This window comes from Homalodisca vitripennis, chromosome 2 (assembly GCF_021130785.1).
Source record: "Homalodisca vitripennis isolate AUS2020 chromosome 2, UT_GWSS_2.1, whole genome shotgun sequence".
Taxonomy (NCBI): Eukaryota; Metazoa; Arthropoda; class Insecta; order Hemiptera; family Cicadellidae; genus Homalodisca; species Homalodisca vitripennis.
In genome coordinates, this window is record NC_060208.1 from 183,863,312 (window position 1) to 183,880,603 (window position 17,292).

General features: G+C 30.3%; 1 protein-coding gene across 1 annotated transcript; it reads left to right on the plus strand.

Annotated features, from left to right (window-relative positions):
• The first annotated feature begins 8,594 nt into the window (after nt 1-8,594).
• LOC124355928 (putative gustatory receptor 28b) lies at nt 8,595-15,580 on the plus strand. The gene is made up of 4 exons (XM_046807080.1): nt 8,595-8,847; nt 12,251-12,525; nt 14,272-14,361; nt 15,512-15,580. Exons 1-4 carry the CDS (start codon nt 8,595-8,597, stop codon nt 15,578-15,580), a joined length of 687 nt encoding a protein of 228 aa, XP_046663036.1.
• The last annotated feature ends 1,712 nt before the right edge of the window (nt 15,581-17,292 follow it).

Here is a 17,292-nt window from a genome sequence, read left to right on the forward strand (position 1 = left end):
AATGCAATCTGTCTTCCATCTGACATGTAAAGTATCTCTATATTTCTTATACACTACGCTTGTAAATATAATAAATAAAATAGTACACTTACAGAAATATTTATAAGGTGAATTAATAAATAATGTTTATTATTATGCAATTTGAACAATCATGGTAACTACTACAGAACCTAATCTTGAGATATTTATATTTGAAATGGATTGTTATTTATATTATATGCTTGAGTGCATTTATTGCCCAACTAGGGCGAGAACAATTTTATTTCTGTCTGTTTGTTTCTTTGCCTATCTGTACATATGACATCAATGGAACCTACTGACTTATAGACTTGGAATCTATCTAAACATGTCCATTTTTATTTACTAAGCTCTGAGTTATATGATGATGCATATCACTCCATAGTATTTATCCAAGCGTTAACTAGTGTTTTTCCATTGATCTTGTGTGAGCATAATGTGCATAACAAAATAACACAATAAATAAATTTTTTAACAAGCTAAGCGCGATCTGTAACATTTATTTTTTTACATTTCTTATTTATGAAGCAAAACCAAACCAAACTAAAAAATTTCAAAATTCGGGGAAGTAATCGGATTCGGTACATTCTTGCGTTGTAGTACTCACCCTAGCTAACCGGAATTTGTATTATTTTACCACTGTTATAACATCTAACTTACCCTAAACAAATGAATGTATCATGTTGCAAGATAACTTCAACAACATGTTATTGTGTTATATTATGTAGACTAAGAAATTTCCAAGAAAAATAATTTATTTATAATTAAGAAATGCAATGGTATTTTTTTGTTGCACGATATCTCAAGAAAGATATTAGCTGTTGGCTTTAAATTATGCATGATAGTTTGTTTATATATAGGCAAGAATGGTTTCAATGATGGTGTATAGAACCATAGAATTTGGCTGAGCATCATGAAGTATATAAACCACTAAGCTGACTTTAACTCGGTTTTGTCAGCAAGATTATGCAGTAAATTCTTTACTGCATAAATGTTCGTAGGACACCTCGAGCACAAAATGAACTGTGGATTTGAAATTTCTCATGCAATCTCAGCGGATCCTGTATTACGCGACACTTGCTACGGCATACCTACATTTACCTTTGTTTCTATATAAACAAAATAGAGATCGAGGATGGTGAATAATACTCCATGGGAATTGGATAAATGTTTGGGAATATTTTAAAAATGTTCTGAAGAGTAAAACCATTTTAATTTGTAGTAATTTGCATGTAACCTACACATGTAACCGAATTAAATTAGCTACGGCCTTGAAATTTTGCATACAACCTCAGAGAAAAGTAACACACTTGTCGGGATTTGCCGTATATATATATATTTTGCAGTATGGATATTATCAGTGGGCTCAGAAAATTAATGAGAAAAAAGATCCTTGTCACCCTCAAAAAGGTTGTTGCCCTTTTTAAAATATTTATTACTAGCTAATTATAAATAAAGTATTAAACGCTCTATTCATTTTTTTTTAATAATAAACAGAATACTTAGAACAGTATGAAAATTAAAATTCTTATCAAAACGCGTTACATTTAGTATACCTGTTGTAATGAAACTTACATTTTTTAACCTTAGTTGTATTTGGTACAAATAGGTACAAATTTTAACACGTCCAATATTTAACCTTTTAGCGCAATATCATACGACGTCTTTAGGATACTTCATATATATACTTTTTGTTTAAAACGAATGTGAAACCAATGCTGATTAAAAGTGTGTACGTATTATTTACGGAAAATTTTCTAAAACGTTTGATTTGTAGACTTTGCTTGTACATTTTGCATGAGAAATTCAAGTATTTATAAATAGATAAGACTGAGTTCTATCATGGTGCGCTCAGTAGGCTGTCATTTATAGTTTTCTGCCAGGAGAATTACAATATTTCTTTTCTGTGTGATTATATGTTGTCCACATGACATCTTGAGAATTAAATGTATAGACTTGTAATTGTGCAATCCTACTACTAGACCCGCGCTGTGGCGTAGTCCTACTGTGTATTAATTAACCAACCACTTTGTTTTTAAAACATTTAGTAAACATAATAAAGTATACCGAGATAAAGAAAGTTAAATACGCTTTTAAGGGTCACTACGCTGCTTCTTTTATGTTGTTTTTTTAGTGTTAATAAACTTATGTGACTATATTAACTTAAGTGACTATCTGATTTAAGTTTCTAGATTTAAGTTAAAAGGTATTATTTCTGAAAAATTGCACATTTTGAAATATTTTCAACTAATTTGGTATCCTTCCCTTCCAACATATTTGTCAACCTAGCAATAGATTACATTATTATGAGATATTTCTTTATCCATTTAATTAAAAAATAAGTGTCCATGTAAAGAATTCTTTGAGGCTTTGTAACAAAATTTCCTTCTGTTAACAGGAATACGCTAATGAAAGTATTACGGTTAGCCACAACGTACTGTTTTCTTTTCAATGTTAGGTTGTTACATATTGAAAACAATTATTTTATATAAAAAATCTTAATTATTGTTATACAATATGCGTAATACGTAATATTATATTTAAATTTCTCAATAAAATTTTTTTAAATACATACATTTCTATAAATATCATATAATATTTACTATAACATAAGATAACATTACTATAAATATAATAGTTGTCCTATTAGAGACGGTATATATCATGGTCAAGCTGATAACTTGTACCGTTATTATAGCACATATATTTTAAATTTATATGGAGCAAATACTTTATAAATTAAACAACTTTTCGGAAATACTTGCTTTATTCTGAAATTTAAGTTCACCCAAAAGTTTACAAAGTTTACAAACTTTTGATTCAATTTTCTTCAAATGTCACTCAATCGAACAAATCTAATTAAGAGTCTGATTAAAAGGTATTAAAATTAAAATTAAACTAAAAATGTATACTTCTCCAAAAATGGTTTAAATTAACAAAACAAAATAAAAAGTTCTCTTCTCAAAATACTCAAAATTAATATAACACAAAACTTGATATTTACTTTATGACCAAAATTTAATTCACAATACTTCAAAAATTGAATTAAATTTTCAGACTCTGAAAGATGGGAAACTTTAGAAATTTTAATTACAGTATTATAAAATAAAAGATATTAACTATACGCTGATACGGGACTTACTACTTTGAAGATTACGGAGGCAGATCGGAAAATAAAACGCACTAAAAATTTAAATACTTGAAATTGAATTTACCCGCGATAAATAATTACTCTAAATCCCAACTATTGGGTTAGAGAAAGAAATTCAGCATCTAACTCGACCGGTACACCTTCTCTTCGAATCGCCAAGACTGGACTGACCGCTTCTCTCTCTCTCCAGGCTTGCCGGGTCGGAACGTAGACCGATCAGCTGATTACCGGTCCAACTAAACAAACAATGTCCACGCACCGCGTCTAGTTAACAGGAGCCTACTTCCTACCGCGATTCAGCATAAAGAATTAGAACTATGGTACAAACTTGTGTTTCAAATTTCGTACTTTGTGATTTAAGTTGAGAACTATAACATCAGGTGTGCAGATGATGTTATAGATGCTCGTTCTTGTACTACACTGACTGTCACGTGATTGTTGCATAACATGGAAGTTATTCAGATACAGTATCGCATGTATTTATTTATACTCAGACCAGTAGATTCCACGTGAAAATAGTTCCCTACACTTATTTCATATGTAACTTATTACTTCATTGATACATGTTTTGTTCGTCCATTGCATAATTTTCTTTACTCAAATAATTTTAACTACGTTAATATTTTTATAGTAATTAGACGTATAGTATTTAGTTTACATTCTAAAATAAGTTTTATACAACCAAACATATTTTAGTATACAACATAGTGGAAACTAAAATAATCATGAACCATATAAGGCTGCAGTCTGCTCCAGTTAAAACGGTAAGTTACTTATAATAAGTATATTCAGTGCTATCCTGTATCACATGTTAACTGTTTCAATAATGTGTGAAAGAATAATATCGTGTTAATCATTAGACTCGGCAGGAGCTTAAAAAACATAATCAATAAATATTGACTTTCCTCCAGTTTTTATACGACTTCGTACAGTCTGTAAGATGTGTTTTTTAAACTTGAACGAAAGGAAATATCCAACGAATTGGATAACTCACCGGAACGGTGGTCCACTACTACTAGAAGGACAGTTTTTCTAACTTAATTTGTGCCTTTGGACTGGAGCTCTTAATCTGGCAACCTAGTGCTTTGATCGGTCTAAGTGGATTTGACTGCAGTCATGTTTAAAAAAACCTCCTGGATGGAAAATATCTCCTGGACTGTTTTAGTAGGAAAGTATTTTGCAAGCATGGTTTCACATGCGGTGCCGTTAGTTTATAGTCCATTGGATCTCTTGACCTAATCTTAAAACTAGCAACGATCTTTGTCTTCCTGTTATTTAAATGTAATAATTATTAATAAATGCCTAAGGTAGTCTACAGTTGTCTGAACCGTTAAAGTTTTCGTCTTGAGCATAAATTTCCTAAAGCCCTGACCCTCTAATATGATTTATATAATCATATTTACAATGTGTTGTTCCCACACGACAAGCTATTCTAAGAAGCACTGTAGACGAGTGTGGTGGCTAGGTCAGTATTATCCAGTGCCAAGAGGAGACAGCTCCTTAACGCGTAATTTATTCACTATGACCATTAATATTCATATAAGAAATAAGTAAATGGCGTAAGTAAGAAATGCGATATTAGAGTAATTTTAAACTAATATAAATACACATCTATTAAATTCTAGTTAACTAATCATGTTATCTAATCATTGGTAAACTTGTGCTCTAAAACTCTTTCTTATTTAAACCATAACCGAAGATTTCAATTCCTAGTAAATCACCACAATAAATTGTAAATTAATAAAACATTTAAAATTAAATTATAAAAAAGGCTATAAAGCAATAGTTCCAAGAGATCTAGAAAACCCAAACTTTTGTACCTATATGTGGATTGTTGGAAACAGCAAACATAGAACTTTAATTAAAACAAAGAAAATTACTCCATAAATAAAATTACCAGACCGACCACGATGTCAACCTTCGATTCAGTTTAGGTTCTTTAGTGGGAAATATTTAAAAAAGTAGGTAGGAACTAAATAGGAAATTAGTTTTTGTTATGTATTGGTTACCTCGCCACCTGGTGAAGAGGATTGATTTCAAAACGTTGTATTATAAAATTGTGTGATATATAACGATGGCCAAAGACTGAAAACGTATTATGAGTTAGGATTTGTGTTTGTGATGGGCGTTACTATTAGTGGAAATGTCCTTCAAACAATCATATGCAACCAGCTTTAATATTACAAAGGTATATTCTGCGGTGGGAGTTACAATAGGACCAAGCTCAAGAGCCCTTCAACGAGGATATCTGAACAGGTAATACGCAGGCATTGCATTTGTAGTTGCTGCAAAATCTAGCTGGAGAGCATTCCAACGATCAAATCCCACCTGCGTTAGTACGCAGAAGTTATGCTTGTGATGGGAAGCACAACATGAGTATGCTAATATTTTCTTCAACGAGTAATTCCGACCTTCTTTAATACTCATAGCCTGGATTTAGTATTTTTCTGTGATGGACCTCACAACAGGATCGGTCTGAAGAGTCCTTTAACGAGCAGATTTGGACTTCTTTATGCAATGAAATTGTTTCTGTAGTTGGTTAATTCAACACACTCACTGCATTTATACATGATATATTTAACGTGTTAAACCAATAAATAAAACACAAACTGAAAACATTCAAATAACACATTTTTGTTTTTCTTACATACGTAAGTAGCTTTTTGTTTTCATAACAAATATTAAAATATTTTCAATTTGAATAACATCACAATACTATGTCATCTATTATTGCACATATGAATAATGTTTAAGCAGGTTTTATGCGTTTTAAAGAAAACTTTTTACACGATCACAATAATGACGGTGCTGAAAACAACTGATGCTTGACTAAAATTTACAAAACAAATTATTAACCTTTTAGGAGGATTGGTAAAGTAGTTATGCCATGTGTGATATATAACATTATATTTCATGTTCATTCAAACATATCATTCAAAAATATACCACAATATTAATCGGAATCTATGAAAAAATATATTTTTATGAAATTTCCTGCGCGATTCGCGAAATTCTCTCTGTCTAGCGTCCTCTGGTAATTAGTTTCTCAAATCGTTTGGCATTGAAAATGTATTGAAATAACACACAATGTATTTATCTATATTGTTATACTTTATTATCATTTGATTTTGAAGTGTCAAAAATTTTAAATCTGACGGTATGTCTGGCTGTGTTAAAAAAACTTATTTAAAAAACCGATCAACTTATTTATACTTTTAAAAGGGTTTTTATTAACAAGATAAAATTATAATTAAGTTTCCTAAAACTCTGAAATAATTTTTTTAGTAATTATTATCATTAAATAAATTATATTTTTCAAAACACTGATTTAATAAGGACATTTAGCAAATTATCATTTTATTGAAAATGCATCAAAAAATCAAATGATAAAAAAAATTTTAATCAGAATGAATAACTGAATTATTTCAACTTTAGCACCACAATGTATTTCAAATCTAAATTTTCTTTAAAGTATATTATTTTAAATGTGTTAGTTTATTTACAATGTTTACTTTTTAACTTATAACAAAAATAATCAAATAGGTAGTTTAGAACTCATAACATAATATTAATCATGTATAAATTAATGTGTTAAATATCATAGCTTTTACTTCAAATCCTGTCTATGGTGCAGGTTTTAATAGTCACAACATATCAGTTTTGTTTCTATTTAATCTTAATTAAAAGTTTAAATAAAATATATTTATTATTTATGGTGTTCAGTTTATTCTCAAATAAACAACATGGAACATTATTATAAATATAAACATGTGTTATCATTTAGATAAATAAAAATCACTTATTTAAGAAACGTCCGTATTATTTAGTATATATCAAGAGTTTGTGTACAATGAATGGAATAATTCTATATTCATATGAATAGCTCCCCTATAGTTTTAACTTTCCCTACTTTCTACATTCAGAATATAAAATTGTAAATTTTTCCTGGCTGTGTAAATGTTTTTGAAAAATGAATAAACATAGATAGATGTTGATTTTATATCTTTATTTTTTATTTTTAAGCTTTCTGTTTCTGTCAAACAATATATTTAGCCTAATTTAAAATAAAAAAATTAACAATTTTAAAGTTATTACTAATCACCCTTAGCTTATTTATAAATAATGCTAACAAAAACATGTATCCTTCCTTATTTTTGTTTTAGTTAGTCAAATATTTTATTTTCCTCAATCGAACATGAAAACAGTCATTTAAATATAAAGTTAAACAAATAAAAATTAATGAAGATAATATATTACATACATTTGTATAAGCTGATACCTATTTAACTAAAAATATGCTCATAGTAATTATTGTATCGTTTCACAATAGCCTATTTTCATGGCTAAAGTGAAACACGGTTTTATATTTTTCATTATTTTGTTTTATGACAACAAACATTTTCGATGCAATTATCTTTTAGAGGAAACAAAGCTACTACTTGCTGAATTTTTTTGTGGGTTAGGGCAAACAGATCAAAAGTTATGTTGCAAAGCTTAGGGTTGTGTTTCATAACAGCCCCGATTGAACAATCAGTCCTTTTATTTTTTACTTCATTATAAAAAACACACACATACACAAATAGAGAAATACTATTATATTTGTATTTAATGTTAAAGACTTATAGGTAGAGAAATATTCAAATTAGTATATAATTGTAACCTTTTGACAATGAACTTTAGTTGTTGTGAAGTTTTAGAGGAGATATTGTGTTTATTTTATAATTGTTCGTTTACTGCTTAGTTATTGTTAAATTATCTTAAGAAATACACACAGAACATGTTTATAACTCAAAATGTAGTAAAAGAGTGTAATCATATAAAGGTTATTTATTTTGTGTGAAATTGATTGTTGGCGGTTATGTTATGATGTTCGATTAAAATTTCGTTCATAAGAAATCAAATATTACTTAGCTTGCAAATGTTGCCAGTAAAAAAAAAAGCACTCTGGTTAGACTCCATATTTAAGTAGAGTTTCCACAAATACCAATCATATAAAGGAATGAGTGAAAATAGATTAGCAAACAACTATTTTTGCTATGACCACTTCAACATGAGTAATCTTTCTTTTGTAGAATAAACGCCCATTTCGTAATGGACAACTGATTGTTGGCAGCTAAAAAGATAAGTGTAATTGAATAATAACCTGAGGTCAACTCCCAAACACTCATCGATTGTCGTCAGATGAATATACAACTCTCTTTAGGCGTTCATTGTAAAGCTGTTGATACAGGAAATCATAGTCAAGATTATATTTATCATGAAGAGTTTCCCAAAAAAGGCCCTTTGGTTTAGCCGAATTTTTGGTAGTTTGCCTTTGGAATATTCTTATGGGACGTCTGGAATCGAAACAATTAAATTTTCCATCACGGGATTCATCAGTGGCCTAACGTCATTTCTACTACAAGTAGCATTCTCTGGAATCACAATGTTCTTGGCTGTTACTGAAAAAATTGAGGAATATCCACTGGTGTCGTTGGACAGTGTTACCAAGCTCACAATTATTGTGTACTCGATCACACTGCAAGTCACGGCGGCTGTCGTATTCCTCTGTTTCGTCTGGAATTACTTTCGTTTCGTAGATATCTGCAACACTTTGTACTGGGTACACTGTAGACTGTATAATAAAGCGCCAGAGATCAAGGACAGAATAAACGCTATTGTTGTCAGCATAGCCACAGGTATCATCTTGATTACTCTCACATACCTGTATAACATAAATCATGTAGAGACATTAACTTCCAAAATGTCCTCCAGTCCCGCCATACTTTTATACTTCACACAAGTTGGATTGTACGTTCATTTTACCTACGTCACTCAAAGTATCGCAAGCGGCTTCAGAATGGTCAGTACTAGCGTAAAGGAAGAGACCACCAGGAACATAATTGAACAGATGTTTGTAAACCAGATCCCTCCTAATGATGAAACCGTCTCTTTAACACGTAAGTAGTACATGAGATTATTATTTTGTTTGTTAAGTAAATTTGCTACTCAAAGAGTAAACTTTTAGGTATTTGTACGTATAGCTTATAAAATTATGTCCCAGATGGGTACACAAATAATGTTTTAAAATGTAAAGAAAAATGGTGCTTAAATTAGGTTTTAGAGGCATTTTTAAAGATGTTGTAATAAAAAATTATTTGATGGATTTTTCTAGTTCATGATATTTATTATAAATACATTCTGCTATAAATGAAGAGAGAAATAAATCGTTAAACCAAATACCCGATATACACTTATTAAATTTATGGTTATTAACATTTTAAAATTTGTTTATATAGGAAGTATATTTAGCAGGATTCATAGTCTAAGTGGTAAAGAATTGAATTTATTACTTCAAGTAATTGTTGAAAAATAAAGTATATAGTATTTTAAAGACATAAATCCTCAACTTTCAGGAAACGTTTTAGCGAAATGTATACTTGTAATTGTGAAGAATACAATGTCATATACCATGTCAGGAAAGATATTATTGATCTTACACATAATATATACATTGTGAGTGATATATCTGTTTAGGTTTTTACAGATAAAAACTGAGGGATGAAATTCGGGATCCCTTTATGGAATATAGAAATGAACTTTTCAGTCACTGTTACAACTTTACCTACTTCCCCAAAATGGTATTTTGCGGGGTCGGTTCAAAATTTTTAAATTTAAGATCCATTAAATGACACCTCATTTGAAAGTTATTAATAACAGAAGAATAAGAGTGGAAACTAGTGCTCTCTATCTCAACCCGGTACAAAATTCCAGCTCCTAGAAATTAATTTAACATTAACCAGAGCAAAACATGAACATTGACATTCAGGAGGTAAGTAACTTAAAAAGCAACCATTTTCCTTACAAAATCAAACTGGTTACACATTTATTACCTGATGCAGGGTAGGCTTCTCATATATTATCAGTTTTGAGCAAGTCCAGTATCATGTCCTTTCTGGTAGGAGTTAACAAAATTAAGACGTGTTTTGTTTATACTTTATAAAGGAGAGTTTAACTAGACAAGAGTGTATTATAATCCCGATGATTCATAATTGTCGATGTTTCTCATTGTATTTTATAGCAATAAACTACAATAAATTCACTAATAATCTATCCTCTAACCATATAGAATTTCCCCTCAAATTTTATCATTAGACTACAGATAACTTTTTCTTTGCATATAGTCAGCTGAAATCGTAGCCTCTTACGGAAGTTATTTCTAGTATTATTTTACGAACTACTTTTATTGTTGCTGAAAATAAAAGTAGTTTTGACTTTCCTTTAGTGTTTTTTTTTTCAGCCTTATAGGGTCTAACAAAATTACATTAAAAAAGGTATATGATGCCTGGAAGAACTTTGTTTCTATGCTTTAGTTGAATTAATTAATTGTTTATGTTTACCAGGTATTTATGGCTTTACACAGTGGGAAAACAAAAGATTTTTTCTATTGTTTTTCTTTATTATATTTGAAATTTTGTATGTTTTTATAATTCTTAATTATAAAACCAAAAATATCGAGGATCTATTTCGTACATTTATGTACTGTTTATCTGGGCTGGGAGCCTAATGTTTTCAATTTCTTCCTATCTTTTATGATATTTTCATAGAATTTTTCATTCAATAGCAAAGTTTAAATGAAAGCAATGCCGAAACAAGAACACTAATACGAACTATTTGTCATCGCATTTGACCTCACAGCCAGGTTTTAAGTACTTAGGTATTTCATTGCTTTATTTTTTAATAAACTGAACTGCATCTAATATATTATATATGAATTTATTATATTTATCTAATAGTAGATCAATATTGATACAATATACTGATACAAGTTGCTAAATAGGTCTATGCAAAACTAATAGTTTTGCAATCCAATAGTAATGAAAACGTGTTTTGCTATGGTATAGACGTCATGTGTGTTGGCCTTGAATAAATAATTTAAAATGTGATTATTGATGTCGGTCACAAGGTAAACGGCGGAAACGTCATTCACTTGCAGCTGCACTCCAATAGCAGCCCCACATCCTTTAGCAGACATTGTCATTCCTCTCTGCTGGAATTCCGTTGATCTCGATGTTATTGACCTGTGAATACTGCTCCAAGTTCCTGACCTTTTCTTGCAGTTCACATATTTCATTTGTTACAGCAACATACTTCAGGTTCACTACCTCATTTTGGATTTATTAATTTGTAAATTGCGTTAAAACGCTTTTTTAATTTGCACGACGAATTCACCATGTCTGATATAATATGTCCAGATGACTATAGTATCTCATCTTATTATTGAATTGATGAATTTTAGAACATACCTCGGTCTTAAAAACCTCTATACTTTAGTTATAAAGACTTCGTTGAGTATATTTATTTTGTACATAATGAATTTGTACAACTCTGAGAGAGAGTGACTCTACAGTCCAGTGATCTCTTTTCTTGTATTTACCTTTTACACAATCCACATATCCTCGAACATTTAACATAACTATACTCACTTAACACACCCATACAGTCGCCATATATAGCTATATCCAGCAATACGTTAAAAAATTAATTTAAACTTGTACACGCAAGTAAATCACAATATAAAATACAGGCACGCGTAATAGTACGTTCAAAAGCTCTAATCGATTTGGCCGGTTGAGTTCGACTAATTTTAAAACCATATACTATTACCACGATTGGTTACAGTGTCAGATACTTTGAATTACATCAATAATTAACCGTTACATTTGCCTATATGAAGCAAGGCTACAACCTCTTGAAGATTTGTAATTAATATTATAGGAACTGTAGCTATTAAATGTATTATTAAACTTTACTGGTATAATATTGATCGCTTTTCAAAGATACAATGATAAGAGCAGGAACCGAACTGAAAAAAATTCCATATAACAGAGCCACAACCTCCTGAAAATGGGTTTTTGTAAACAACTGCATAAGACATTAATTAATAAGATCTATTGTTATGAACATTTACGCAGAGTAATAATCTGTTGCATTCAGTTGCAGTTTAAAATTAAATGAAGGGAACCATCAGTTGTATAACAGTAAAACTTGCTTTAGGTTGGCAAATATTTATTATTAATATAATTGTTTGTGTACTTTTAGGGAATATTATCCTCAAAATTGAGAGACTCAAGTCCTTCATGAACATCTATTGGCTACTCTGTGACACCATACACCAAGCCAACAACTTCTACTCTGGTCCACTGACGGCAATGATGGTCTGTTCTTTTATCCATGTCATCATCGCGTCCTATTACTTCTTCTTGTTCGTCAGGAGTGGTGACTCTCTTAGCATTATTGTTCAGGGAGTGTGGCTTCTGGTTCATATTTGCTACACGGTTCTATTATTCAACTCAAGCACGGATGTTACTAACTCGGTAAGTCATTTTTAGTTTTTATACTAAGGGAGTGTGGCTCCTGACTCACATTGCTACATGGTTGTATTAGTCAACTCGAGCATGGACGTCACGGTAAGTCAAGGGTTGTGACATTGTTAGCTTTAGTAATGAGGGAGTGTGGCCCCTGACATTACTAGCTCGGTAAATTATGTTCTATAGAGGACCTTTATAGAGCGTCTAGCGTTATTGTCTCACAGAATTTAATCACAGAAATAGCAATTTTAATACAAAATAAATTATGAAATGTATTTAACACCAATTAAATTACACCATACCTACTTTAAAAATTTCCTCTGATAGAAGGTCTTTAATAAATCAGATTAACCTAAACCACGTCATTATATTTACTCAAAATTCCTGTATAAATGTGATAGAAATTGTAATGAAATTATAGCCACATATTACGACTGGTTAAAATAGTTAAGTACAACAAGTGAGTAATTTTTAAATTTTTTTACGCTGGAATTAAAATAATTTTTCTTATTACCCTCAATATTTCGAAAACACAATAACCTAAAGACTTGAAATGTTGCATGAAGCTTCAATTATGTATGTTTACAATATATGTAAACTAAATCGAGTTAAATTATTAAAAATGTTTCTTCATGGGATTTGGCAGTAAAATTGCAGAATAAATAAATTGTACAAACATTCTAATATGTGACATAGTATTATGTGCAGTCTAGCAAAATTAATCTTAGACCTGTAAATGAGCCTGCTCACATTTCGCAAGTTACCTTAGTAAAAACTAACAGGCGATTCTTGGTGTAGCCGTACACTTACCATGTAGTGTAGAATGAAACATATTAGTTTTATGCACAGTAGGTATAGTAATATCTATGTAGCCAATTCAGTGTCTAATCATCTCCTATACAATTAATTTGCAGGCTGATGAAATGGGACCAATGCTGTGCAAGTTAATTAACAAAAATATGAACTCACACATCAGAAAACAGGTGAGGAATTTTAGTATATAGCCTACAAAGATTACACAAAGTTGGGTACAAATATGAATATGTATATAAAGACTTCATCTAAGTTAATTGAAATAAGCTTCTAAAAATTAAATTAACTCAAAAGTAAATAAATAAATCTTCACTTATAAAAAAGACTATACTACCAGAATACACATACAAACTAGATGAATTTTACATAAATATAGACATTTTGAAAACACTGGTAAAATAATCTAATAGTCTACAATAATTTATATCTTTCACATTTAGCATTTACCTAGAGTGTTCTATCGAAAGTAGTAACAACAAATGGATTTTAAACATAAATTTAGCATGATGAGATCTATGTACTTTACCCTGCACACAGAGTCAAGATATATTCAGGATAGATTCGGTTTGGGGTGTAACCTCTTCTAGAGATCCTATGTTAAATCTGCTGTGAGTAGGGATGGAAGCGCTAAATTTCACGTATGTCATACTTAGAAGGAGAGGAGGAGCTTTGATAGCCTCCTTCGGTCAAAGCGGGTACGATAAAAGTGTGCAATGATACTCCTAACACTAGATAAGCACTTGCAGGTAGTTAAAGACATACAAGTCCTTATGCTTGCACAAATGTCATACGTACTGAGTAGGTTTGCAAAATTTGTAGAGAAAGCATTGTTTTGAAATAATTCATTCACTAAATACATTCTTGCTCATGTGATAACGACACTATAGCTAATATGTTTTAGATGTTTCTTATAAAATGTTATATTTTTGATTGTTATAGCTAGAAGCGTTTCTGATACAGTTACCTCATCACAATGCAAGATTTTCTGCTCTTGGATTTTTCCAGATCCACAATGAATCACTCACTACGGTAAACACTCATTTTCAATCCGTTAATATAAAGAATTACATTAGAATTTGTCTTATAATTAACATACTTATAATATTGTGAGTAATATTTATGGTACATTTCACACAAAACGTTAACAACAACAACTGTTTCCTGTTTTAAATAACTTTAAGGCCTATACTTTAGTTTAACTGATAGCTACTGTTCGAGATTTTTGAAATGAATGGTTATATCTCAAAAGTAATATAGTAACATGTTTATCGTATAGAATGTGAAAACCAATTTTTTATAATTATTACTTAATTTAGTACAAACATTTTTCTGACGGGAATTCTGAATCCTCGTAAGGTTTACAGTTACAGTAGTTTGAGTTGAAAAACATTACTTTGCAACTGTGTAGTCCTTTTTATTTAATAAGTTAAACAGAGTTAAATCATCTATAGAGACGAGGCGTCTTGAGGTCGGGGGATTATTTAATTTGCTTTTAGAGTCCGGCTCTAGGACGGTGACACGTAACTGTAGTTGGTAGTGTTTAAATATTTTTTATCTAAGTTACATGCAGATTGAACTAGATTTCTTACTTTTTCTTTGCCTTCAATTTTTGTTTTGAATGAATTATTATTTTTAGTAAAAGAGGATACTAAGAGGGGACTTATGCGTTGTTTGAAAAATATCATCACCTAGTTGAAAAACAGTTATTAAAATGTTCAAGACGGTGGCCTATCATCAATATGGTGCGTTAAAAAAATAAAATGTGTAAACAATTTCATGCAACTATTATTCCCAATATTTTCTTATAGCTGTTACGTGTTGAATTAGCGGCCATTTCCCAATATTGAAATTATTATGAGTATATTAATATACAAAACTTGACAGTTATCACGCGATCAGTGTTGTTTTCCGTAAGTTATACATTTAAAATAATAATTCATTTTTAGTTTGAAATTTTGAGATGATAGCTAAATGGGAAATGTACCATTCTTTCGACTATGTCGAAAGGAAATACTTCATAATCCATACAATTAATCTAAATAGGTTTTTTAGTTCAATTCCATGTATAATTGATTAACTAAAGAAAAACTTATTAAAAAAGAAAACCTATTAAGTGTGTGTGTGTGTTATTATAAGTTTAAGTAATGTTATGTTACCAATATATTGTATGTTAACACAGATGGCGGGAGCAGTGACTGCATATATGGTTGTACTGATCCAGTTCCAGTCTGACTTAGGTTCAACCTAAAACTCAGGAACATTACATAATAGAATGAGTATTTCATCTTTCAGTTTTATAAATAATTTTAAATTTAACTTAAAATATTTCACCATTCAAGCTTTCCTAATGTTCTACCATATTTTGTAAATGTTTCATGAATGGTACATATGATGCACAGAAAATCATATTTTTTGGACATCTATTATTATTTGTCTAATCAAGATGTCAAATGTAGGCTTTATTAGAGTATGACGTTCAAATACATTCCACGTTATATTTTTGATAAAAAATGGACGTTCTTGGGATAAATATAAATGTTTTATAACAGGTCAATGTATAAGGTAACAGTACTTATGAGATCCATGCAGTGCGTTTATGCATGTAAATATTCTCATTTACTGGCAATAAAAGAATACGGAGAGCAAAACAAATTGAAATTATAGACTATGAAACGGAAAGCATATATTTTAGGCTGTGTAGTGTTTGATGAAATTGAATGGTCAAATATCTCGTCCGTTGTCATAGTAAATAGGAACTCGATATATTAAAAAGAAACAAACTTATTACACAGCAGGTATTACTCATCTACTTCCGGTCGAAGGTGTTTTTGGTGCTGTAGTAGAGTTTACATTGTTGACTTGGATAGCAAAAATATATCGTTTCTGAAAATATACTTTAGTCCAAAAGCATGTACTACTATTTACATTAATTTAATTCAGCTATAAGATATTTCTTGCACCATAGCGGTCAAAAAGTATTATTTTGTGCCAGTGTGACATATTTTGTCAAGAGTATTTTCAAACTTGATATCGTTTCATTTGTTGTCCGGATCTAAATACATACACAGACGCTACGTTGTATAAAATACTACTTCGGTCAAAGCAACTACTCTCGGCCATTGTATTATGCTTGTACTCTGAGGTAGATTTGGTAATAGTAGGCTGTTGAGAGCATTATATAGATGTTTGGAATGAATCATCTATTTGTATTGTACTATAATAAAATATGAACATACCTCAATGATAAAACCATAGTTTGCCTCTATCACAAATTTTGTGGATTATTCATGAAATTCGCTAATCCGTACATGCACACCAAGTATAGTCGAGGCAAAAGTAAAGTAATACATGTTGCATTGTAATGTTCTAATTATTTAGTCACACTATGAGATAGATTTACGAGGCATAGTACAAGTTATAGTTGCTTCCTACAGATATACGAAGTTATTTTAATGTGCTCATACTATTTAAATATAACATATAAATCCATAAATATTAAAACATTAATATAAATAATATTAATATGAACTATTATTTATTCGTGTAAGCAAATATTAGAGCACAGAATCCTATACAGTGCAAATAGTTTGCAGGAGAAATTGTCATACATTACAGTCCATTTTTGTTTAATATAAAAAAACAATTTGTTTGTTTCCAAAATAAAAGAAAAAAAGCTTTGATTACTTCAGAACAATATTATGGAGTAAATGGTTGGGTTTGGCTTTACTGAAAAGGGCATATTGTTGTTGATGGGTAAAAGCACTCAGAAGTTTTCTGTGTAACTGCTACGGGTCAACCCCTTTCCTTCATAACTTATATCAAAGCAGTAGAGTGATGCAGGTCTAGGAGAACTGATATAAGTTTGTAATACACCACATATACGAAAGTATTCCTATACCTGTTGGTACCGGTTGATATAAAATTTCATTTAATATAAGCACTAAAATTTACTATTTTGAT